The following is a 25,677-nucleotide window of genomic DNA, read 5'->3' on the forward strand; positions in this document are numbered from 1 at the left end:
GGGAGTGGAGATGGTTGCCCCAGTTCACGAGTCTCAGGCCTTCCCAGGCTATGAGGGTGGAGGAGGGGCAGGTGATCTTTCATCTTTTCTCCCCACAGGCAGGTTGTACGTCCACCTTTGCTACTCTATTGCAGAGAGAAGAAAAGACCTAGAAGTTTTTAGCTTGCATGGAACAGTGTAATCACTCTGCTTTTTATTCTGTTGTTGCCATCTCCTCCACCCACTGATCCTCAGTCCATTCGCTTCTCACTTTCCTAGACTTGTTTGCTCATCTTTGTTGTTGCTTTTAAGCCCAGACTCCTGAAGATTGGATGAGATTTTGAGAATCCTGCTCTCTGACCTCTGCTATTGATGGGACTCCTGTTTTCACCTATACCTGTGCCTCCAATGAGGAGTTGTTATCCTCAGGCTCACAAAAAGTTTTGCTTTTCTATATGATTGGCAGCTTCTCCCATCCAGCTCAGGAGGAGAGAGCATTGGGGCCCGAGGGAGCTGGGAAGTTTAGGGAAGAGACCATTCCCTGTGCTGGTCAGCTGGGGAGCAGGCACTTCTCCAGTGACCAGGCGGGGAAGGGTTTGTGACTTATAGCACCCACCCAGCACTTTAAACCTTAGGTCTTAGGAGAAACATGACCCTGTCCACAAAGAACAGACACTGTACTCATGAAAATTGTTCTCAACATGCTGAAAAGAGAAGAAAAGAGCACTCAATGTATGAGAGAAAAAGCTTAGGAGACTTGGTTTATGCAGGCTCACGCCCTCAAGACAAATGAATCTCAGAGCTCTTCTGGGGTCATCAGAGGCTTTGTAGCTGCAGGGGATGGTTTCCTGTAAATCCTTCAGGCTGAGAGTAGTTGAAGATCAAGCTGTGTGTCACTGAAGGACCCTGAGTACAGCAGAATTCTGGGTGTGACCTGGATTCAGAGGTGATAGCTGATAAGGGGGCTCTGAGAAGGCACTGGGGGCCATGCTATGTGGCCACATGCACCTGTCTCCTCCTTCCTGTCTCTGCACTGAGCCTGCCCCTCCTACCTCCAGTTGGCTACTGCAGGACCGCAAGTCCCGACTGAGGACAACAGACAAAGGCTTTACTGAAGCAGTGGACAGGTATTTTGATCAGCTGGTTCCCAGAATGGCTCCTCTCCAGGTAAGGCCCAGGAGATGTTTCCTTCTCTCCCTCACTGTAGGGAACTAACTTGTTCTGGCCAAACCAAAAATAGGCCACATCCAGCGCAGGTGCTACATGAAGCTGACATTCCTGAACATTTAGATACTGCACCATCAGCTTTCGGTCAGCAGTTTTGATGTGCCCTCTCCTGTGGGTTTTCCCCAAGGGTGAATAAATGTTCTTGATGATGGAGATCACTCAAATGGAAGGCTCACATCACAGAGGACAGGAACTGCACCTAGTGTTGTCCCGGAGGCTGGCTCGCACTTCATATTCGCAAATGTGGTGAAACACATCAGACCTGGCTTCACTCTAATGTCACCTTTGTTGTTTCACAGTTAGCACAAAACTAACTGTAAGCTAACAGCTAGTAAACACCCTCAGAAGGCAGCAAACACTTGGTGGTGAAAGTCAGGTCTGCCTTCCCACCTGAGTAAAAGCCATGAATTTGTGCAGGACACAAAGAACTTGCTTAGACACTGCTGCACTGTGCAGGAAATTTCTAATACATATAGAATCAAGTTATAGATCTATATGCACAACACTGAGGATGATAATGTCTACAATGGTTCAGACTCTGGCTGTTGCTGGCAGGCAGAAGACAGTTCATGGCTTTCAGCAGACAGGGAGGTCCAGGGAATGTTTTCCCCAGAGGGACCTGAAGGTTCTGAAGGCATTAGCCAGGCCAAGCTGTTGGTCCCGATCCCAGTTGGAGAAGTAACAGACAGGAAGAGATGGAATGAGGTAGAAGCCCAGGACATGCCTGGGGTAGAGTGAAGAGGAAATTGCACTAAATGTGGTTTGAGAAGGGACCTTCCAAACACACTCTTTCTCCCCTGTGCCCCCTCCAGAGCCCAATCCTTTTGCTTGAAATAACCTATTGCTTCTGTGGTTGGCAGATTCTCTGTAAGCATTTATATCTGTGGGACTTTGTATTGAGAATGAAAATATCAGGATTTTGCTCCCAAGAGCTCTCTCTGCTGTCAGTGCCCAGAGGCTCCAAGGAGAAGGCGATGCACTGACAGTGGAAGGACTCTAGATGACTAACTCTGCAAAGTGCTTTAAACTGAGCACAGCTCCTCAATGGTGGCAGATAGGTGGCATGATGGTCTACAAGCTTTGCCAACGTGGCTTGAGGAACGATTACGAGTGGCAAAGAACGGGATGTGCATGAACATACCTGGTGACTTTGTAGGAACAGGACGATTGAGTGAACGAATCATGACTGGTGGGGCACATTCTGCAAATCTCTACCGTTTCACACTCTGATGTGCATGAGGACCCTGACTAAGTGTTCTTGATATTGGAGGCCACTCAAATGGAGAGAGAGATCAAGGACTCAGGTCAGGAGCTGTGCCAAGAGCCACGCTCCTGAGCTGGTGGTGAAAGCATTGGGATTCGGCACGTGACTGCATCACCCTATGTGAGAGCAGAGAGGAGGTGTGCCTCTTTAAATAACACATGGTGTCTCGACCCATTTTCTTTGACTACAAAAAAAATCTCTGAGTTCAAGTAATTCCTAGAGAATGACAGATTATTTGACTCTTAGTTCTAGGAAAGTCTCCAAGTATGGCCCCAGCACCTGCTCAGCATCTGGTTATGGAGCTTCTTAATACTGTGAAACCTGGTGGACGTCAAATTGTGAGACATTAGTGCCACCATTTGGACCATTAGTGGTGGCCACCCCATGAACTCATCCATTCGTAATTCACTCCCAATGCTTGCCCTCCTTCTTCTACTACTATTAGACTTGGAAACGGTTTCTAACACACGAATGTTTGGATGTGAATTAAGCTTTCGCAGGTTGGATCATGGGTAGCGTGGGTAAGGAGATGAGTTGTGGATTTGAGAGCTCTAATTCAAGTGATCGTTGGCGTGAGAAAAAGAGGGAGCCTGTGGCAGCTCTTACCCCCACACCACTAGGGATAGCCTGACTTCTGCATCTTGAGTGCCCAAGAGGATAGAGGCCAGATCTTTAGGGAACATGGCTCCACATGTCCACAACAGCAAACTCAGACACTCCAACTTTCAACCTTAGTAGCTTCATTTATCAATGACCATGTGCTTGTCTCTCAGTACCATCAGGGAGGTCCCGTCATTGCATTCCAAGTGGAGAACGAATATGGTGCATATAATAAGGACAAACACTACATGTCTTATATCCTAGAGGTAAGAACACTTGGTGGGTCTCCACATTTGCATGCTTTCTTCTTTAATCTATTTCCTTCTAGCACTTATTTCTGGTTTCTTCCCTCACTGATAAGAACACTGTGCATGATAAGAATATTTAACCTTAAGTTCAATTTCTCTGTGAATTTACAATATCATTAGGACATTCTGGATGTACTTAATTCTATGATGATAGAAAGAATGGAATGGGCTGGCACTGCGGCTCAATAGGCTAATCCTCTGCCTGTGGTGCCGGCACACTGGGTTCTAGTCCCAGTCAGGGCTCCAGTTCTGTCCTGGTTGCCCCTCTTCCAGGCCAGCTCTCTGCTGTGGCCCGGGAGTGCAGTGGAGGATGGCCCAAGTCCTTGGGTCCTGCACCTGCATGGGAGACCAGGAGAAGCACCTGGCTCATGGCTTCGGATCAGCGCAATGCGCCGGCCTCAGTGCACCGGCCACGGCAGCCATTGGAGGGTGAACCAACGGCAAAAGGAAGACCTTTCTCTCTGTCTCTCTCTCTCTCACTGTCCACTCTGCCTGTCAAAAAAAAAAAAAAAGAATGGAATGAAAATATCATTCCTTTCTGCTGGCTATTGCTATGATCCAGCATTCTCATTGAACTTGGGTATTGGTGAATGTACATTTACGGGATATGGTGATCTCTGACTTGATGATGGTGGTTACTAGCTTGTGGCCTTGAGACTTGTAGTCTCCTTTTGTTCTTCCCTAGATTAACATCTCAGATTTGGCAGTAACTACAGCCCTGTCTGTTGTCCTGTCTGATGTTGCAATCCCCTCCCTGTCCCTAAATTCCCACATTCAAGGGCTGAAAGGTTTCAGTCTCAACTGGATCCCTGATCAGTATAATGAACAGGATGAGGGGCGTCATCTGGTCTGACCCATTGGCCTGCCCTGCCACATTAGCTTTGTACACCAGGAGAACTTGAGTGAAAGACCTGGATAGAGTGGGTGTGGATCTCACTAGCTGGGCACACAAGAGGTGGAAAGCACAGGGTGTGGCTCCATGGAGGTGCTGGCTTCTGCCTGGCAGCTGTCCCTTGTGGAACTGGACAAAGTGTTTCTACTTTGCTTATGGCTGACATAGATCCCTCATGCTTTGAATGCAGGTACCATTATTTTTTCCTCAATTAACATTAAAAATTCTTTAATAAAATTTGTAATTTTTTATTTTTTTACTGATATATAACCATTGTGCATATTCCAGTGATGTTCTGTCATACTTTGATACACACATACAATGTGTCATGCTCAAATCAAGATAAACAAATCTTTCTCCTCAAATATGTGTCATTTCTTTATGGTGAACACACTCAAATGCCTGTCTCCTGGCATTTCATTTTTAATTATTACCTTTGTCTATATTACCTTATAATTACCCTTGTCTATAGTCACCTTATTTCACAATAGAAGATCAGAATTTCTTTATCCCAATCATTACTTGGTGTCCATTAATCAGTCTTCCAATTCCCTCCTACACTACTCTCCTCAGTTTCTGGTAACCACCATTCTATCATCAGCTTCTTTGAGATCAATTATGTTAAATTACATACATGAGGGAAATCATGAGATATTTGACTTCCTGTGCCGGATTTATTTCACTAACATGATGCCCTCAGCCACTTGACTGTCTCTTTTGCTGAGATATGCCTCAAGAAAGAGACCGACAGGAAGGACCCTTGGCTCTCTGGCCATCTTTCCAATGAACTTCCAATTAAATACGCATTTCCTTAAGACATGGCAGGTTTCCTTGTTTCCCTGGTCGGGTCCAGGTAAGTTGCAAACACTGCAATGCTGACCTCTGCTCCACAGCCTCAATCTCCCCTTAAAGCACAAAAGGTTTCCTAGATTTCCTCTCCTTCCCTCTCTTTATCTTATAGCCACATTCAGGTGTTTCCTGAAAAACTCTGCTCTATTTTCCCATGGGGATATTAATTATGTGGTATCACATCCCACATTTATCTGTTTTGGCAGCCAACCCCGTGGAACAACACCAGGATGACACAACAAAGTGAGTCTCTCAGCCTCTTAATTTGAAGCATTCAGACTCTGAATTCACTAAAATTTAACTCATTCGCACCACTTGAATCCAGCTGTGTTCACCTCCCAATTTCCTTACTTGCTTATCTTCCCACGGGTGCAAGGAAAGAGGACTCATTTTATTCTTTTTTTCACTTTTTTCTCAAACAGGGCCTGCTAAAAAGAGGGATTGTGGAGCTTCTATTGACGTCTGATTTTCTGGGTCATTCAACAAAAGGCTACGTTAAAGGAGGTACAAGTTTTGAGCTATTTGAATAGAAAGCCAAGGCTTTTCCAGCTGTTGTAAAGTTTGAACAGCCCAAGTGTCTGTGTTATGTCTTTCTCCCATGCCCACGCTAATGGAGTCCATAGACTTGTATTATGGCAGATGAGCATCAGGGTAGTAACTCAAAGTTCCTGCCCAGATTTTGTGGTTTTTCCTCACTGCTGTTTTATGTAACACAGAAAAATGGAGTTCCTCACCCTCAGCACACCCTTCCATCTTTTACAATTCTTGTAAATTTAGGAATTTTGTTTAATGCTGGGCAGAGTTTAGCAACCTGGCAATCCCAATAATATGGGAACCAGAAGATAGGTGAGAAAGGAATCCAGCCTCGGCTGTGATGCTACAGCCCAAGGCTAAATGTAGACATTTTTGAATGAAGTAACAGGAAAATTCAGGATAGAATTGTAAAGTGGCAGTGGTAGTCATAAGAGAAATGAGCAAGATACGAGTGGGCAGGTGGGGCTTCATCCCATCCATGATGGTATTTGTCACATTGCTTCAGTAGACATATCTTTCTCTACAGCATTGGCCACCGTCAATATAAGAAAACCTGGTAGGAAACTTTCAAAAGAGCTGTCTCAATTACAGGTAAGATATCTTAGAGATAAGTTGTTTCCCTCTTCCACAACTTCCATCACCTGTGAATCTTGTGTCAAGACTGTCCCTGACAGCGTTCCAAGCCATTTTTGGAGCGTGTTTGCCTTTTTTTTTTTTTTTTTTTTTTGAGCCTGAGCAAGAAATCTGCCTAGGGATAAAATTATGGAAATGATTGTGAGCAGAATAAAGGTTCAAAGTTGTAAAAACTTGCTGGAGAATCAGTGACAGAAAATGGTCTCTTTGTGAGGACAGAGCTCAGAAATGGATTCCATGTGTTGTGTAACAAGAATAAAGATGTTTTGGCGATGTTGGCTTTTTTCAGCCAAACTGTGAATCATGAGAATGAGAATTGTTTATTAATATAGTTAACAGAGAGGAATCGAGTAGTTTCTACGTTTCTACTTTCCTCTCAGTGGCTGCCCTCATTCAAAAATTCACAGTGGACTAAGCATGGTCCGTGTCATAGGCAGCATATCCTTTCCTCCTGGATTGCCAGGTGCCACTCGAAAGACCAAATGTTGATCATTGTTTTTCACTCCATCTGTTTTATGTTACACAGAAAAATGGAATTTCTCATCCTCAGCACACCCTTCCATCTTTTATAATTCTTGTAAATTTAGGAATTTTGTTTAATGCTGGGCAGAGTTTAACAAACTGGCAATCCCAATAACATGGGAACCAGAAGATAGGTGAGAAAGGAATCCAGCCTCGGCTGCGATGCTACAGCCCAAGGCTAACATGCCTAACCACGGGCCTGCCATAACATCGGAATCCATTGCTGAGTCTTACTAGGCCTGTGGTGACTGCAACCTTGCCTCCATTTCCAGTCACAGTGCCAATGCCCCTCGCTCCAGGCCAGGAGCCTTCCCTCCATTCCTGCACACGTGTGGCCAGTGCCTCTAACTCCTTTGTTCTCTTTTGAGCTTTTCCCACTCCTTCATAAGTTTTAAGCACAGAGAAAATGAAAATTGCTTCTTTTTCCTATCAAAGTCTGCACATTTTCCAACCTAGCAAAAAGAATTCCCCCCAAATTCTGGTTCTGCCACAGGTTTTTTCATGCCTTCATAAATCTTTGTTTTATTTCTTTTTTTTTTTCCTTGTAACTTACTTTTAAGATCTTCATTGAAACTGAATTTACACACTATTGAATTCACCCACTGTAAGAATACAATTCGATCTACAGAGTCCAATATGAGCATCTTCCCCATGTTCCATTGCAGTAATTCTCTCACTGTTAACTTCAACTGTAGGCAACCATTGATACTCTATAAATGTGATCTCCGGGATATGTCCTGTAAATGGAATCATACACTCTCTAGTATTTTGCATCTGTCTTTTTTCTGAAGGATGAGGTGTTTGAGGTCCATGCGTGCTGTAGCATGAATCACTACTTCATCTTTCTTGACTGCGTTTTGGATCATGCTTTCTACCCCTATAAACAAAGAAAGAGCCACCACACCCGACGTCTTAGATCTTGTCTCATGTTGCTCTTCTTTAGTATGTTTACATAGTTATTATAATATATGAATATTTTAAAATTTACTTTTGATTAAAATGTAATGATATATATATACAGTGTACTATGATATGTTTTAGTACATGCATCCTTTGTGTAATTAGTATATTAAAGTAAATAGCATATTCCCTTAAGTATTTATAGCTATTTTTTGGTAAGAACATGGAAAACATTGCTTCTGGCTATTTATAAATGTAAGATGTATCACTTCACTGTGTGGTGGAACATCAGAACTCCATCCTCCTGAATGTAATAGTCTCCCCCTGGTTTAACCTCTTCCCATCCCCCCTTTCTGTCTTCCCTCCTTTGATAACTGCTCATTCGTTCTTCACTTCTATGACATCAGCTTGTTTAGAGTACAGTATGGTTGAGAACATGCAATATTCGCCTCTCCAGGCCTGGCTTATTTCACCTAAAATAAAGTCCTTTAAGTCTATCTATGTTGTTTCAAATGACAGGATTTCACTCTTCTTTGTGAATAGTATTCTTGTGCCTATACCACAGTTTTTGTAGCTTCATTCAACTCTTGCTGTGAAATTAGGTCGATTCCATATTTTGTCTACAGTGAAGAGTGTTGCATTAAATATGTGAGTGCAGATGTCTTGTATACAAATTGATTGAATTTCTTTGGAAACATATCCAGTAGTGGATTTGCTGACTCACAGGCAGTTCTGTTTTTGATTTTTTAACAATGTTAAATTTTTATACCAAATATTTTGGCAACTTATATGAAATACACTTTTATTTCAAAAACAAATTCAGGAAAATCACATGGAAGGAAAAATAATTTTGAAAAGTCTGTATGTAGTTAGTGAAATAAGTTTTTCTTTAAAATCTATGCCCAGAAGTACTAAATAGTTTGGTAAATATTACTAAACAATTTAAGGAGAAATAATGATATCTTGTTTCAGAAAGTAAGTATCAAATGCATTTCAATTCATTTTAAATGAGCAGAACATAACCCTGATATCAAAACTTAATGAATACAAGCAACAAGGCTACAAAAAAATAACTAATAAAGATTTTAAAAAAATCTCTTAACTAAATATATAGCAAATCTAATCCAGAAAAAAACTAAAAATAAAATATAAATCACTAGATTTCTCTTTCCATATTTTTATTTTTTATTTTTAAAGATTATTTATTTATTTATTTGAGAAGTAGAGTTACAGACAGTGAAAGGTAGAGACAGAGAGAAAGGTCTTCTGTCTGCTGCTTCACTCCCTAAATGGCCTCAACGGCCAGAGCTGCACCGATGTGAAGCCAGGAGCCAGGTGCTTCTTCCCAGATTTCCATGTGGGTGCAGAGGCCCAAGGTCTTGGGCCATCTTCTACTGCTTTCCCAGACCACAGCAGAGAGCTGGATCAGAAGAGGAGCAGCCAGGACAAGAACTGGCGCTCATATGGGATGCTGGCGCTTCAGTCAGAGGATTAATCTACTGTGCCATGGCACCAGCCCTATCTTTCCATTTTTTAAAAGATTTATTTATTTATTTGAAAGGCAGAGTTAGAAAGGGGCAGAGAGAGAGAAAGAGAGAGAGAAAAAGAGAGAGAGAGAGAAAGGTCTTCTATCCACAGGTTCATTCCCCAGACGGCTGCAAATGGCCAGAGCTGTCTCAATCCAAAGCCAGGATCCAAAAGCTTCTTCCGGGTCTCTCATGACGGTGCAGGGGCCCAAGGCCTTGGACCAGCTTCTACCGCTTTCCCAGGCCATAGCAGAGAGTTGGATCGGAAGTGGAGCAGCTGGGACTCGAACCTGTGCCCATATGGGATACTGGCACTGCAGACCAAGGCTTTAACCAGCTGCACTACAGTGCCGGCCCTGTTCTCTTTCCATTTAATGCATTCAATATACAGTTGACATTTTAGATATTTTCATGATGGTAGTTATTATCCCGTTGTTTACAACAGAGAACTTCCTCATGCATTTCTGGTAGGCCTGGTCTAGGGTGATGAGTACCTTCAGGTTTTGCTTGCCATAGAAAGCCTGGTTTTATTCCCTCGACTTTGATGGGTATCATTGCTGGCTATGCTGTTAGATGTCAGTTTTCCTCTTTTAGGATTATGAGCATCAGATCCTTCGCTCGGTCTGTAAATCTGCTGAGAAGTGTTTCAATGATCTAACAAAGATTCCCCCTAATTGACAAGTCACATTGCTCTTACTGTTTTGCAGTTCTCTATTTGCTCTGTATTCTTTGACCGTTTGACTAGAATATGTCTTGAAGAGCACCTTTGGGGCTTGAATTTATAAGTAATCTTTTGACCATCCTATACCTGGAAGCTCATATTTTCCCCCATTCCAGCAATTATGTCATTAAGTAAGCTTTTCCCTTCTCCATTCAGAAACTCCCATAATGAGAATTTTTAGCTCCTTGCTGATACCCTAGGTGGTTTCAAGGCATTCTTCATTTTTAAATTTTAAAAAATCTGGTTGGATGATTTCAAAACACCAGTCTTCAAATTCAGAAGTTTTTCTGATGGCTCACCTCTGCTATTGTGGGTTCGTTTATTTAGTTTTTAGTGCCAATATTTTGGACTAATTCTTTCTTCAATTTCTAATTCTTTCAATCTATTTCCTGGTTAATATTATTAAGATATTTGTCTGAATTCTCTTGGGTGTCCCTGATATCCCATAAAATCCTTCTTAAAAATTATTTGTAAAGTAATTCCTTGTTCTCTGTTTCCTTGTGGTCTTCTGATGGAGTTATCGGGTTCCTTTGTAGAAATCATGTTTCACTTATTTTTATGATGGTTTTTGTGGCAGTTCTGGGCAGAGTGCACTTGGCTATGGGAGTGGAGCAATACTCAGTTTCTGCAGATTGTGTGGGCAAGAGACCACTGCCGTAGGCTCAGGGGTTTGTGACATATTGTGCCTGGTGATGTGACAGTGTGTCTTGTCAGTGTCTGAGTCCCACTGGGGAATGGACGCACCAGGATGCCCTCATGGAGCACCTTGCCATGTTTGAGGGTTGCATGAGTAACATTACGGGGCCTCTAGGGGCATATCTGCTCTAGGAGGCCTTCTGCCAAGCTGCTTCCTGGGGCAAAGGGAGGGTTTGTAGAGCTGACTGCTGTCCAAGACATAGATAGTATTTCTGAGAATGGGCTGCTTGGTTTCTTCTCATAAAATGTTTAAAAAAAATTCATTTTATTTGTGAGGGGAAAAGAGAGAGACAGAGATAGATATGTTTAATCTACAGACTCACACCCCAAATCTCTGCAGCATCCATGGCCTCCCTCTGTATCTCCCACGTGGGCAATGGGAAACCAATTATCAGAGCAACCATCACTACCCACCAGGTGCACCTAGGCTCTCAGTTTGTGCAGGTGATGGTTTCATTATAACTTCACTAGAATACATTGACCCACCCAATAGAAAGCTTTTTTATGTTTTACCTCTAATTTATTTTCAGATTTTAAAAGAGAGACAGAGGTTGCTATTTAGCAGAAGGGTTAAGGTATGTCCCATACCAGAGTGCTGAGTTCAAGCCTCATCTTCATTCCTGACTCCAGTTTACTGAGGATGTGCACCATGGGGGCAAACAGGTGGTGGCACAAGTAGTTGGGCCCTTGCTACCCATCTGGGAGATCTGAATTGAACTCCTGTCTCCCAGTTCTACTTGGCCTAGCCACTGGCATCTGTGGAGTGAGCCAGTGGAAGATATCTCTGTTTGTGTCTGTGTCTGGTTTTTCTCTCCTCCTCTGCCTCTCAAATAAATAAATTAAATGCATACATGAATAACATTTCCAAAACAGACACTTTAATTGCGTTTTAAATCACTTTTATTCTTTTTCATTGTTACTTATCATTGATCTAGGTGAATTTGAGTTGCTTCAAGTATATATGAGATGTTCCTATGACACACAGCATGTGACTACTCTGGAATAATAATAGGTCTTAGTGGCACACAGTTGTATGCAGAGAAAAATTCTTGTCTTTACTCAGTTTTTTTCCCGTTATCCATCCTCCCAGGGTTCCTGGCTCTCAGATCCCTCAACATTCTTAATTCTTGTATGTGCTTCAGTAATTCCTTGCTTCCAAACTTCTGATTCATTGAATTATGCAAAACACATGCCTTTTTATCAACTTGTGTGCGTTATGCAATAATTAGAAAAAGAAATTTTTGGTATTGCACTATGGGGCTATACTTCTTCCTGGGAAGAAATCTATGATGTCACAAAACTCTTCAGCAAAGCGCATCATATATTTATATTTTTGAAGCCATTGTTGGACATTTAATCCATTGGTACCTCTTTGTCTTCATTTTGAAGTTTCAAATACCTCTCAGATTTGGGGGAAATATTATGTGTGTGTACATTTCTCATTCCTCATTTTGGCATGAAGGATTTCCAAGATGAAACTATCAAGCCCACCAATAGCAAACCCTGAATTTAACACCATAAGCCCATCTTGCTATTAAACACAAATGGAAAATCACAGAATTTCATTTGTTTAATAAAATTTCCCCAAAAATATTTAAACTATCAATAAAGGAAAAAAGGAGAGCAGGGAATATTGAGTTAATTCTGGAAACAGAGTATGAAATCCAAAAGACTTATTAATATGTACAGAAATATGAATAAATTTTTTCATGCATGAAACAAGAGTGGAATATTGATAAAAAGATAACCATGGAACCAAAAGATCCTTTGAAACTAAAATACAATATTTGAAATTAAAAATTTAATATAAGAGTTGGAAAAAGGGGCCAGTGCTGTGACCTAGCAAGTTAAGCTGCCATGTACAGTGCAAGCATTCATATGGGTTCTGGTTCAAGTCCTGGCTATTCCACTTCTGATCCAGCTTCCTGCTAATGTGCCTGGGAAAGCAGCAGAAGACAAAAAAACAAGTACTTGGGCCTCTGGACCAAAGTGGTAGACCCAGATGAATATCCTGGTTTCTGGCTTCAGCCAAGCCCAGCCCTGGCTGTTGTGTCCATTTGAGGATTGAACCAGCAGATGGAAGACTCTCTCTCTCTCTCTCAAAGAATCCAGGAGAAAGTAAATTATAAATAATGTAAGAATTCCCTTAATATGTCCATTGATGATATTCCTCCAATGCCAGCACAGGAAATGATAAAAAGTCTTGCAACCCAGAGAGAAAATCACCATCCTTACACAAAGAGCAACAGTAAACAGAATCGTATAGGATCGCAAAACACTGACTTAGTAATAGCAAGCAGTGGAACACAGCCTTGAAATGTGATGGTAAACGCATTCTAACTTAGAATTTTTTAACCAGCCCAAATGTTAATCAAATGTATTGATAGACTAAAGATATTTTCTGACATATATTTTCCATGTGCCTTCCTAATGAAAATGTCTGAAGAATGCAGGAAATGAGAACCTAAATGAAGACTGAAGAAGACCGTGTGTTCAGAAACTCTCGTGTCCAGCCCCGAATATTAGGTGCTCAGGCTTAGAGTGTGACCATTGGGATCATGGAAGACTATGAGAATGCACTCTGTTAATGCCTAACTAGTCTCCTAAGAGTAGCTCAGCTGTAATCTTTCAGGATTAATCCACAGTGACAGCTACCCCTTGGGGAAACGTCACCTGTTACCAAGGAAACCTTCATTATTACACAACCTTGGCCATGCTAGACTAGAAGTGAAATGTACGCATCAGGTGGAAAGCATGTGGCTTCTGATAGTTTTGGTAACCATAGGAGAACCTGAAAATAAGTATCTTTATATTTGGGTAAGAGTCAGTATAGACAATTTGAGAAAAGTTTTACTTTGGTATATTAACTCCTAGTTTTAGATAATAAGATATTTGCAATCCAAATGCAACAGAGTGATAGTTAAGAGGATGGATTCTGCAACCAAACTGGCAAGTTCGAATCCCAATGAATTTGGACAGTTTTCCCCAGTGGAGACTCACAGCATCCACCTGCTGCTACCGTTACATAGAACAAGTTCAATCAGTACCCGGCTTAAAATAAAAGATGAATAATTACCAGGTACTTAATTTTTTTACTAATAAAAATTTCTAATCCATAAAGATGTTATGACATGCATGAAATTTTATATACCATGTTGTTTACTAAAAAAATTACAAATAAGATTATGAAATAAAGAAATGAATAGAAACACAATCTCAAAGGACACTTCAACACACATGAGGTATAAGAAAATTGAAGAAATTTATAGAGAAAATGGACCATATATTGACTGAATAGACCATAGGACTACTAGCTAATCATGATGTGCAGACCTGCATTTGAGTGATGGCACTGTGCTCACCACAGTGATCAATGATGATCTCTGATACTCGCTGTCCACGTAAGGATCTACGGGCAGATTTCTTTGCATCCAGAGCTGATTCTTTCAGTGCTGGTCAGGGATAACAGTAGGTTGGAATCATGGGTGCTGCCTTCCATGTACTGCAAGAGGCACATGAAACTGGAAGGACTTGGGAGACCCTGTGGAGTAAAGGAGCCAAAGCTATTGAAAATGGCTTACAACTAATGGGGTGGGGAGTGGAAAATCATGGATCAGAAAGAAAAATCTTTAATCTGGACAAACGTGGAAAGCATGAGATCCTCATGTTCTCACCTGTTGCAATCGGGACTTATGATGTTTCGGTTCAGTTTTTACAGTTATGTTTGATTTTATTTGTTTCCAGGGAAATAAACCCATTCTGGTTATGGAACTCTGGATTGGCTGGTACGACTACTGGGGTGCAGAGAAACACTTTGTTAGAAACACACGTGGTAAGTGTTGAACAGTGCTGCACACCAAGGAACAGTGGTTCTGCATCATGGAGAATTTGCATGGTTGTCTGCTAATTAGCTCATTCAGATGCAAACATTCACTTAATCCTGTTAGGTCCATGCTTTCCGACAGGCCCTGAAGATGCAAAAGTAAATAAGAATTCTGTCATTTCTATCCTGAAAGCAAGCTCATAATTTAATGGATCTGGCAGACCTTTGAAAAGCAATAGTCACTACTTAATTGCACCTTTGGGGGTTTTCTCTGAAGACAAGCAGGGAGCAGTGACAGTGATGATATGACAGACTTGCATGGAAGAAGTGAGGACACAAAGGTTCTCCGTGAAGCTGAAGTTGAAAAGGAAGACAGTGCCTTTCCTGTGTCTTAATCATCTCGAAGTCATCAAGCCTTTCTATAGAGTTGTGATCGAAGGGTAAAAATGATTAGGAGACAACAGTGATTCGCTGGGAGCCTGGACCCTGGAACCAGAGGGGAGGGTGTCTATCCTTGCTTTCTCTGTTCACTTTTTTTTGATGTTAAAAATATATCTGAATTTTAATTTATTTTTTTTTACAATTCAGGTTTCTTTTTTTCTGTTCTTTTTAAAACTTTTATTTAATAAATATAAATTTCCAAAATACAGCTTATGGATTACAATGGCTTTCCCCCCCATAACTTCCCTCCCACCTGCAACCTCCCCTCTCCTGCTCCCTCTCCCCTTCCATTCACATCAAGATTCATTTTCTATTCTCTTTATATACAGAAGATCAGTTTAGTATATATTAAGTAAAGATTTCAATAGTTTGCACCAACACAGAACCATAAGGTGTAAAATACTGTTTCAGTACTAGTTATAGCATTAATTCACATTGAACAACTCATTAAGGACAGAGATCCTACATGAGGAGTAAGTGCACAGTGACTCCTGTTGTTGACTTAACAAATTGACACTCTTGTTTATGGCATCAGTAATCTCCCTAGGCTCTTGTCATGAGTTGCCAAGGCTATGGAAGCCTTTTGAGTTCACTGACTCCAATCTTATTTAGACAAGGTCATAGTCATAGTGGAGGTTCTCTCCTCCCCTCAGAGAAAGATACCTCCTTATTTGATGGCTCATTCTTTCCACTGGGATCTAACTCACAGAGAACTTTCATTTAGGTTATTGCTATTTAGGTTATTGCTATTACCACCAATAGCAACCATGCCAACTACAATCACACCACCACTGCCACTACCACCAGCGAAAGCAACACAATTCCAACTGCAAGAACATCACTACTGCCAATGATAAGGGCGTCATAATAACAAAGACATCAGATACAAAAACACGAATAAGCCAGCGCCGCGGCTCACTAGGCTAATCCTCCACCTTGCGGCACCAGCACACCGGGTTCTAGTCCCGGTCGGGGTGCTGGATTCTGTCCCGGTTGCTCCTCTTCCAGGCCAGCTCTCTGCTGTGGCCAAGGAGTGCAGTGGAGGATGGCCCAACTACTTGGGCCCTGCACCCCATGGGAGACCAGGAGAAGCACCTGGCTCCTGGCTTCGGATCAGCGCGGTGCGCCGGCCGCAGCGCACTGGCCGCGGCGGCCATTGGAGGGTGAACCAACGGCAAAGGAAGACCTTTCTCTCTGTCTCTCTTTCTCTCACTGTCCACTCTGCCTGTCAAAAAAAAAAAAAAAAACATGAATAACAACTACAGGGACAGCTTCAATATCACCACTATCAGCATCAATAAAAACACCACTAAGAATACTGACGTCCATCTCACCACCTTCATCAACAAAAATGCCAACCACAGCAACACCAACACCAGTAACAATAACAATACTACTAATGTCATCAATAACAATAGCACCAAGACCAAGATCACAATCACCGATGCCACCACCAACAACAACAAATGATATCAGCCTCAATAAAACCACTACCAATGCCAGAAACAATAAATATCAGCACCAACCCGATAATAGTTCACAATCAACACAATAATAACAGCAGCTACAATACCAACATAACAAAGCAATAGTTTTCTGATCATTTCTATGTCAGGCATTGTAATATGTTTTTATATATATAATATATATAACATGTTTATAATATATAATATATACAATATATTATATGTATGTGTAATATACATATGTATATGTAATATGTATACATATTATATATTATATACATATAATATACATATTCTATATATAAGCACACACATATATAGCCTCTTCCATTAATTTTCTCATCATTCCTGTGAGTTAGAAGGAATCAGTCCACACATTTAACAAATTAGGAATCAAAAGCCTTGAGAAAGGAAATAGGTCATTTAATGTCATAGTCATAGAAATAGTAGAGAGTGCAGTTAATATTGAATCTACCTCTGACTGAATTTGACACTTCTGCTATTTTTAGACTTTGGTTTTCTATTCTTCATCTATATTTTTATAATTTTAAGTATTTTTGCTTTTATGTTTAAATGAATAGAACAAATTTCGTGTATTACATATAAACAGTTTTAAGAGCATAGTAATACTGTGACCAGTAGAAAGACTTATTATCTGCTAAAACATAGAGGTGAAAAGAGAGTTTTGTGACTAAAGTTTGACAACAGCAAGGTATGGACATTAGCAGTGATTCAAAGTCATTTTTCCCAGAGACAGTCTCCTAGCAGTTGGCAATGGGTTTGTGCAAGACATTTGTACATTTTTTAAAAACGTTAATGAAAATTAAATATTTCAGAAACGTAAGAATCCTTAGCCTGTCATTTAATAATTATCACTAGGCGTCAAAGAATGTCAATCTATGCACAAAAAAGGTTTGCAAGATTGTTGGTATTGTTAGAATGGTTTCATAGAGCAGTTCTGGCAAATTTCTCATTTTCTAGTTAGAATCTTAATGCAGGTATATTGAAAAACATTAGCTGATTTGGGCATGTGCTTCAAATGACAAGAATTCAAATGAGACTTCTCCTATTAATTCTAGTTCTGTGTTCTCACTTTCTTCTTCCACAGACGTTGAACATACTGTGTCTGAATTTATCCAATACAACATATCCTTCAATGCATATATGTTCCACGGAGGGACCAACTTCGGTTTCATGAACGGGGCTGTATACGACAGTGACATACACAAGAGTGTTGTCACTAGCTATGGCAAGTGTTTCCACACCTCCACAGCTCTACTGGGATTGCAATGGTATTGAAAAAACTCTCTGAAAGTATTCTGGAATCCTTGGGTCAAAGTCTATGCCCTGTGCTGAGTGTTGAGCACATCCTTGTCTACACTCTGTTTTCTGTGATGCTCATAATGTCCCATCTGGCTGTCATCGCACTTGAAGGGTGCCATCGCACCTAGGATTTACAGCTCTGCTTCCCTCATTTGTGCACTGCCCCTGGCGTGGACCTCTAAGAGGACACAAAAGGTGATTTTTGTGAGGCAAAGATAGAGCTGTTCAATTCAGATCAAGGGAAGGAAAACACATCCATTAGAGTTAGATAAAAGGACAACCCCAATGTCCTGGTTACTATAGGGTCCCAGGAACGATTGTGGGGTGTTCCTAGATTGGCACGATTTGCCCATCCTCAGCCTGGAATACAATATTCTGAGAGAAGGGAGGTATGCCTTCCTCTGTGTCCCTCTCAGCGGGCCTGCCCCATCCGTGCCCAAGGCAGACACAGGAACTTGTGCAGAGGCTGCATCACCCTTCACAGGACCCTGTGTGTCTTACAGACTATGATGCTGCGCTGACAGAGGCCGGCGATTACACAGAAAAGTATTTCATACTTCGAAAAATCCTTGGATCCATCTCAGGTACTCAGTAACCGTTTAAGTGGAGGGTGGTCCTCCTTATGTAGTGTCTGCATGCTGTGGAAGACCGAGAAAGACAGGAGCTTACTGCTGTTCTAGAGATCAAGGACAAACTGAAGTGTAAATCCTGGGTTTCTCACTTAAAATGTGTGTGGTTCTGAAGCAGCATTTCTAAGCCCTTGGATCTCAGTTGCTTCAATGAAACATGGAAATAGAAAGACACTTGTCTCTTTGATGTTTGTGTTGGCATAGATTATGTAACCTATTTTTAAAGCTCTCAATGCCATGTGTGACATAGTCACCCCTATGTAAGAGAATAAACCACCCTGCCAATTATTGCTTCTTCAAGCAGTGTTACTTAACCATCTACTACATCTAGGAACTAGGAAAGCCTGACAATGACTAAAAGCTCTCTGAGAGCCCTCACTGTGATGGCCCACATTAGCCCTCTGAGGGGTCTGTGTGTCCAGGTTTGTGCGGGTACAACACAACTCACTCATTACTGTCTGTTGCTCGTCACTCTTGGAGAAGCACATGAGTGTTTTAGGACAAGACTCGTGTCACTTGTGGGCTCTGGGATATGCTCAGACATAGCAGGGGTGAGGAGTTAAAGAAGGCAGTGGTTGCTTCAAGCACTTCTCAAGCTGTGACCTGTTTTCATTGCAGAAATTCCCCTGCCGCCGCTACCTGACCCTACTCCTAAATCCGTGTATCCTGATGTGAGTCTGTTCCACTACTTGCCACTGTGGGAAGTCCTACAGTACCTACATGCAGTGAGTACAACTTGGGAATGGGAGTAGGCGTGGTCACTGAGGAACTAGGCAGAAAGAATTGGATTCATGGAGTAGAGATTCCTTCAAATATCTTTGTTTCAGGAAGTGTGAAAACCAGTCCTCTGAGGCCAGCGTGCTGGTGCAGGCAATTTCATCTCTGCCTGCAATGCCATGTTGGAATGTCAGTTTCAGTCCGGGTGGTTCTGGTTCTGACCCAGGTCTCTGCTTACGTGCCTGGGAAAGCAGTGGAAGATGGCCTAGGTGCTTGAACCCCTGCCATGTATGTGGGAGACCAGGATGGAGTTCTGGGCTCCTGGCTTTTGCTGCGCTCAGCCTTGGCCATTTGAGGCTATTCTGGGTTGTGAATCAGAAAGTGAAGATCTCTTTTTCTCTGTTTCTTCCTCTCTGCCTTTCAAATAAATAAAATTAATCTTTTAAAAAACTCCTCTAAATTTTGTCCAAACTTGGAACAATGTTCAAGAAACATCAGCTACTTCTGTGAGAACTGTGAGGGAACTTGAAGAAAAATGTGTAGGAAGGGGGTATCTGGATAGTGGAGAATCCTGCTTCGTGACCCAGAAGAACCTGTCTGGTGGGTGCTGTTGGCTGTGGCTGTGTAATCTATGTGGGATCCGCATAAGGAAAGCCCTGAAATTGCTATTTTTGAGTCAAAGATCCTGAGCATGTGTGTGTTCATGTACCAACAACTAGGCCAAGTCACTGAACTTCTGTGGGTCTCCACTCACACATTAAAATTACACAATCTGTCTTACTTTGAAGAACATGTGAAATCTCCTAAACCAGCTTCTGAAATCAAAATGGTTTCTGTTCTGCTATGAGTCTTTGGATAACATGCAGCGATGAGCACATTGAGATTACTTTCCTGGTGCATAATTCCTTGTCTCAACCTTATACTGTTTTTAAGCTTTATTTCGTCTCTGCCTGCAATGCCATATTGGAATGTCAGTTTCAGTCCAGGTGGTTCTGGTTCTGATCCAGGTCTCTGCTTATGTGCCTGGGAAAGCAGTGGAAGACGGCCTAGGTGCTTGAACCCCTGCCATGTATGTAGGAGACCTTCAGCTTTGTACTCCCATTCACAATTGCCTTGGCTTTTGTTTAATGGGATTATTCTTCCTACTATGGAAAATGACCTTGGGATTTTGATAGAGATTGCATTGAATATATTTATTACTTTGGATAAATGTACATTCTAAGAATATTCATTCTTTAAATTAATGAAAGTGAGATATATTTCTGTTTTTGTCTTTATTTCCATTTAATTTTAGTGTGCGATTTTTATCGAACAGTTTCTTCTGTTTGATTAAATTAATTTCTATATATTTCATTTTTTATTCTGTATCTATTGTATTGCAGAAAGGATTATTATTTTCATTCATTTTTAGATACTTTGTTTTCACTGTATAGAAATCCTCCTGAATTTTTCATTTGGTTTTCATTTAGTGTTTTATCGTCTAACTTCAGCAAATCTGCTAGAAGCTATAATACTTATTTGGTGACATTTCACATTTTTCATATATGAAGCCTTGTCATGTGAAAACAGAAAATTTCACTCCACCTTTCGCAGGTAGTTGCTCTCTGTTTCTGTCTCTGGTCTTTTGTTATGTCTGAGACTTCCAATGCTATATTGAATAATAATGGTGGAAGTGAACTTCAATGGTTTCTTCTTGATCTCAGAGGAACCACTGTTTTCCTCATTCCATAAGATCTTAGTAGCTGGTATGTGGTAATAGCCTTTAGTGGGTAGAGATACATTCATCTTATATCTATTTTTTCAATTCTTTATCATGAAAAGGTAATGAATTGTATCATTTTCTGCATATATTTAGATGATAATATGGTTTAGGTGCTTCATTCTAATGAGGTTGTATTCTGTTTATTATACCATGTGTATTGAAATATCCTTACACACCTAAGATACTTGCTATTGATAATGTAGTATAATATACGATTGGATCTGATTTTTATATTTTAAAAATATTTTATTTGAGAGGTAGAGTTACAGACAGAGAGAGGGAGAGACAGAGAGAAAGGTCTTCCATTCGCTGGTTCACTCTTCACATGGCTACAATGGTCGGAGCTGAGCCAATCCAAATAAGGAGTTAGGAGCTTATTCTCAGTTTCCCATGCGGGTGCACGGCACAAACACTAGGGTCAACTTAAGCTGATTTCCCAGGCCATGCAGAGAGCTTGATCAGAAGTGGAGCAATTGAGACTCAAACTGGTGCTCATAGGGGATTCTGGTGCTGCAGGCAGAGCTTAGCCCACTATGCCTCGGTGCTGGCCCCTGATTTTCTATTTTTTAAAAAAATATATTTATTTACTTACTTGAGAGAGAAGGATGAGGAGAGAGAAATAAAAAAAAAAAAAAACTTCCCATACACTGGTACACTACTCAGTTGCCTGCAATGTCTGGGACTGGGCCAGCCTGAAGGAAGAACCTGCCGTGTCTCCAACATGGTTGGATTGACCGATTACTTCAGTCATATAATGACACCACCCAGGGTGTGCAATTACCAGGAAGCTAGATTTAATAGTGTAGAACTTGAAAACAGGCGATTCAATACAGGATAAAGATACCTCAACCAGCAACTCAACTGCTAATCCAAAAGCCCACTCCATGAGCATTTTTTCTATCATCTGTTCATTAGAAACTTTTTTCTACAGTTTTCTTGTTTTATTTTTGCCTAGTTTTATAAGATAGTATGCAACGATTATAAATGAAACTTGGAAGAATTTCCATCCTTCCAATCCATTGTAATAGTTTAAGAAGAATTGGACTTTGTTTCTCTTTAAAGTTTCTGTGAAGTTCATCAGTGAAGCCATTCAGTTCCGGGTTTTACTTTTTTGGAAGAATTTGTATTAGTGATTCTTGTTATTCATGGCCTCAAGTTTTCCTAGTCTTGTGTTCAACTTTTGTAGTTTGCACATAGCCATAAACATCCATTTCTTCTAGGTTTTTGACTTCACTGGCAGATAGTTGTTCACAACAGTCTATAATAATCTTTTGGTTTCTGTAGGGTCAGTTGATTTAATTTATTTGAGGCTCTTCTTTTTTCTTAGTCTAATAAAAGCTTTGTTGATTTCACTTAACTTTACAAAAAATTCTTCATTTTATTCTTCGAAATTTTTTAGTCTCTATTTCATTCATTTATGTCTTGAAATTTAGTTTTTTTCTCATAGTAATTTTGGGTTTTGTAACTGACACTATGAGAAGCAATGACTTAATCAGCCCTTGTCTTGACTGTTGAGGAATAGCTTATTATTTTATTCTTTTTAGTATTTTCTTTTCCTACTTAATACTTGAACTCTTAACTTAGGTGTTTTAACTTTATTTAGGTGTATAACTATTTAGGTTTTAACTTTATTTAGGTGTTTTAACTTTATCCACTTAAAAATTTATCCCTATTAAAAATAAGAGTGAGAATAAGAGAGGGAGGAGATATACAGTTTGGCACATGTTCCCTTGGATTTACCCCTAAGGGTAAAGCTAGAAAGACTCCAAATCCCATTAAGTTGGAAGGTACCAATGCCATCTTACTAGTTAGTGTGATCAGTTTAAGTTCACAATTGATCATAAAGATAGGATTAAGTGTCAAAGGGATCACATAAATAAGACCAAGTATCTGCTAATAATAATTGATAGAATTAAAAAGGAGAGAACAATCCAACATGGGAAGCAAGACACACAGCAGACTCATAGAATGACAAATGCCGTAAACAGCACTCTGACCTCAGAACTAACCCTTAATGCATTCAGATCTGGCTAAAAAGCCCATGAGAGCATTTCAGGCATGGAAAGCCAAGACACTGTGGCAAAAATACCTACATGAAAGATCTCTGTGAGTGAGATCCCAGCAGAAAGAACAGGCCATCAAAGAAGGAGGTACCTTGCTCTGAAGGGAGAAGAGAACTTCCACTTTGGTTATGGCCTTGTCTAAATAATGTCAGAGTTTGTGGACTCAAGAGGCTTCCATAGCCTTGGAAGATCATGACAAGGGCTCAGGTGATCACTGACATCATAAATAAGAGTGTCATTGTTAGTCAACAATAGAAGTCACTGTGCACTTGCTTTCCATGTAGGATCTCTGTCCTTAATGTGTTGTACTATAAAAATAACAGTAAATCTAGTCTTCAAACAGTACTTTATACTTTGTGTGTCTGTGTGGGTGCAATCTGTTGAAATCTTTACCTAGTAGATAGTAAGTTGATCTTCTGTATATAAAGATGATTAAAATGAATTTTAATGAAGAATGAGATGGGAGAGAGAATAGGAGGTGGGATGATTGGGGGATGGGAGGGCGGTTATAGGGGGAAGAACCACTATAATCCAAAAGTTGTACTTTGGAAATTTATATTTGTTAAATAAAAGCTTTCTATTAAAAAATGGGTTCCATTTGTTCTTTCTCTTTTAGTTCCTTATGCTATTGTCATTTTGAAATCATTTGTTTATTTATGTGTTTATGGTTTAATATCTCTATGTAATGCTTTTGTTGTATCTCATATGTTCTGGTATATGGTACTTTTGCTTTCATTTGTTTCCATACACTTTTGTAGTTCTTTGATGATTTCTTCATTGCCCCATTAATAGTTCAAGAGTATGTTGCATAATTCTCATATATTTGTATAATTTCTGAAATACCTCTTAATCTTTATTTCTAATTTATTCCATGATAGTCATAAAGATGTATGATATGATTTTGATTTTTTTCACATATTCTGAGAATTGTTTTGCAGCCTAATATATGGTATATCTAGAAAATATTCCATATGCTGCTGAGAAAAATGTGAACGCCATAGCTGTTTATATTATATATTATATTATATTATATTATATTATATTATATATTATATAGCTGTTCTATTTAGTCCATTTTGTCTATATCACAGTTTAATGTTTCTTAGGTGATATCTTGTTAGTGATCCCTTCATTGATGACGGAGGAGTGTAGAAATCCTCCATTGTTACTGCATTGGAATCTAACTCTAGTTTAATATAATAGTTTGATACCTAGGCATTGGGCTCATGTCCATTTACAATTGTTATTTCCTCAATTTATCATTATGTAGTGACCTTCTTTGCTTCTTTTCCCAATTTTTCACATAAATATTAATTTGTCTATTATTAACATGCTTACTTCTACTCTCTCATGGTTTTCATGTATGTTTCACCATCTCTTCACATTCATTCTATGTGTGTCTTTACTGGTGAAGTGAATTTCTTGTAGGCAGCATATTGCTGAATCTTCATTTCTTTATCACCTTGGCCACCTATATCTTTAAATTAATGGATTTAATGCATTTGCAATTCAAGGTTGTTTTTGGTAAGTCTACACGTTTATTTTATTTGCCAGTACCAGGATGTTTTGATTATAACTACCCTGTAGTAGGTCTTAAAATCTGTAGTGAGATGCTTCAAACTTTGTTTTTGTTTTTTAGGATTGCTTTAGCTTTTGGGGGTCTCTTGTGTTTCCATGTGATTTTAGCATATTTTTTCTAGATATAGAGAAGAATGTCATTGGTATTTCGATTGGAATCATTTTGAATCTGTAAATTGCTTTTGGTAGCATGGACAATCTGAAAATATTCATTGTTTCAATACATGAGCATGCATGATTTTTCCATTTTTTGTCTTTTTCTATTTCGTTCTTTAGTGTCTTATAATTTTCATCATAGAGATGTTTTACATACTTGGTTAAATTTATTCCAAGGTATTTAATTGTTTTGTAGCTAATGTGAATAGATTTCAACTTAGAAGATCTTCCTTAGCCATGGTATTATCTGTGTATACAATGGCTTTTGATTTTTGTATATTAATTTTATATCCTCCCACTTTACCAAATTCTTTTATGAGTTTCAATAAGTCTCTGAGTGGAGTCTTGGTTCCCCTGTGCATAGAATCAAGTCATCTGGCTGGTGCCATGGCTCACTAGGCTAATCCTCCACCTGTGGCACTGGCACCCCGGGATCTAGTCCCAGTCGGGGCGCCAGATTCTGTCCCGGTTGCTCCTCTTTCAGTCCAGCTCTCTGCTGTGGTCCAGGAAGGCAGTGGAGGATGGCCCAAGTGCTTGGGCCCTGCACCCACATGGGAGACCAGGAGGAAGCGCCTGGCTCCTGGCTTTGGATCGGCGCAGCACTTGCCATAGCATGCCGGCCTTAGCGGCCATTTGGAGGGTGAACCAATGGAAGGGTTACCTTTCTCTCTGTCTCTCTCTCTCTCACTGTCTAACTCTGCCTGTCAAAAAAACAAAAAAAGAATCAAGTCATCTGAAAATAGGGATTTTTTACTTCCTGTTTCCAATGTGTATACCACTGATTTATTTTTCTTGCCCAACAGCTCTGGCTAAGTCTTCCAGGATTATATTGAATAGTAATGTCTGGTTCCAGATCTTAGTGGGAATGATTCCAACTGTTCGCCATTCAATAAGATGATGACTGTGTATTTGTTGAAAATTGCCTTGATTGTCTTGAGGAATATTCCTTCTACACCCAATTTGTTTAAGGTTTCATTGGGAACAAATGTTCCATTTAATCAACTGCTTTATCTGCATCTATTGAACTAATCATATGGTTTTTGTTCTTCAGTTTGTTAATGTGAGGTA

The 25,677-nt window shown here is 40.2% G+C and overlaps 1 protein-coding gene across 2 annotated transcripts in view; it reads left to right on the forward strand.

Moving 5' to 3' along the window:
- Window positions 1–25,677, forward strand: part of LOC138843701 (beta-galactosidase-1-like protein 3) — a 67,332-nt gene that overhangs the window by 22,660 nt on the left and 18,995 nt on the right. For both annotated transcript variants that reach the window (XM_089314578.1, XM_070048412.2), the window contains exons 6-13: window positions 1,038–1,146; window positions 3,244–3,336; window positions 5,542–5,623; window positions 6,180–6,244; window positions 14,396–14,483; window positions 17,490–17,630; window positions 18,208–18,288; window positions 18,952–19,058. In XM_089314578.1, the coding sequence (XP_089170704.1) occupies window positions 1,038–1,146; window positions 3,244–3,336; window positions 5,542–5,623; window positions 6,180–6,244; window positions 14,396–14,483; window positions 17,490–17,630; window positions 18,208–18,288; window positions 18,952–19,058 (766 nt within the window). The remainder of the gene's footprint in view (window positions 1–1,037; window positions 1,147–3,243; window positions 3,337–5,541; window positions 5,624–6,179; window positions 6,245–14,395; window positions 14,484–17,489; window positions 17,631–18,207; window positions 18,289–18,951; window positions 19,059–25,677) is intronic.

Source organism: Oryctolagus cuniculus, chromosome 1 (genome assembly GCF_051225735.1).
Source record: "Oryctolagus cuniculus isolate XC-2025 breed Fujian yellow rabbit chromosome 1, ASM5122573v1, whole genome shotgun sequence".
NCBI classification, from domain to species: domain Eukaryota; kingdom Metazoa; phylum Chordata; class Mammalia; order Lagomorpha; family Leporidae; genus Oryctolagus; species Oryctolagus cuniculus.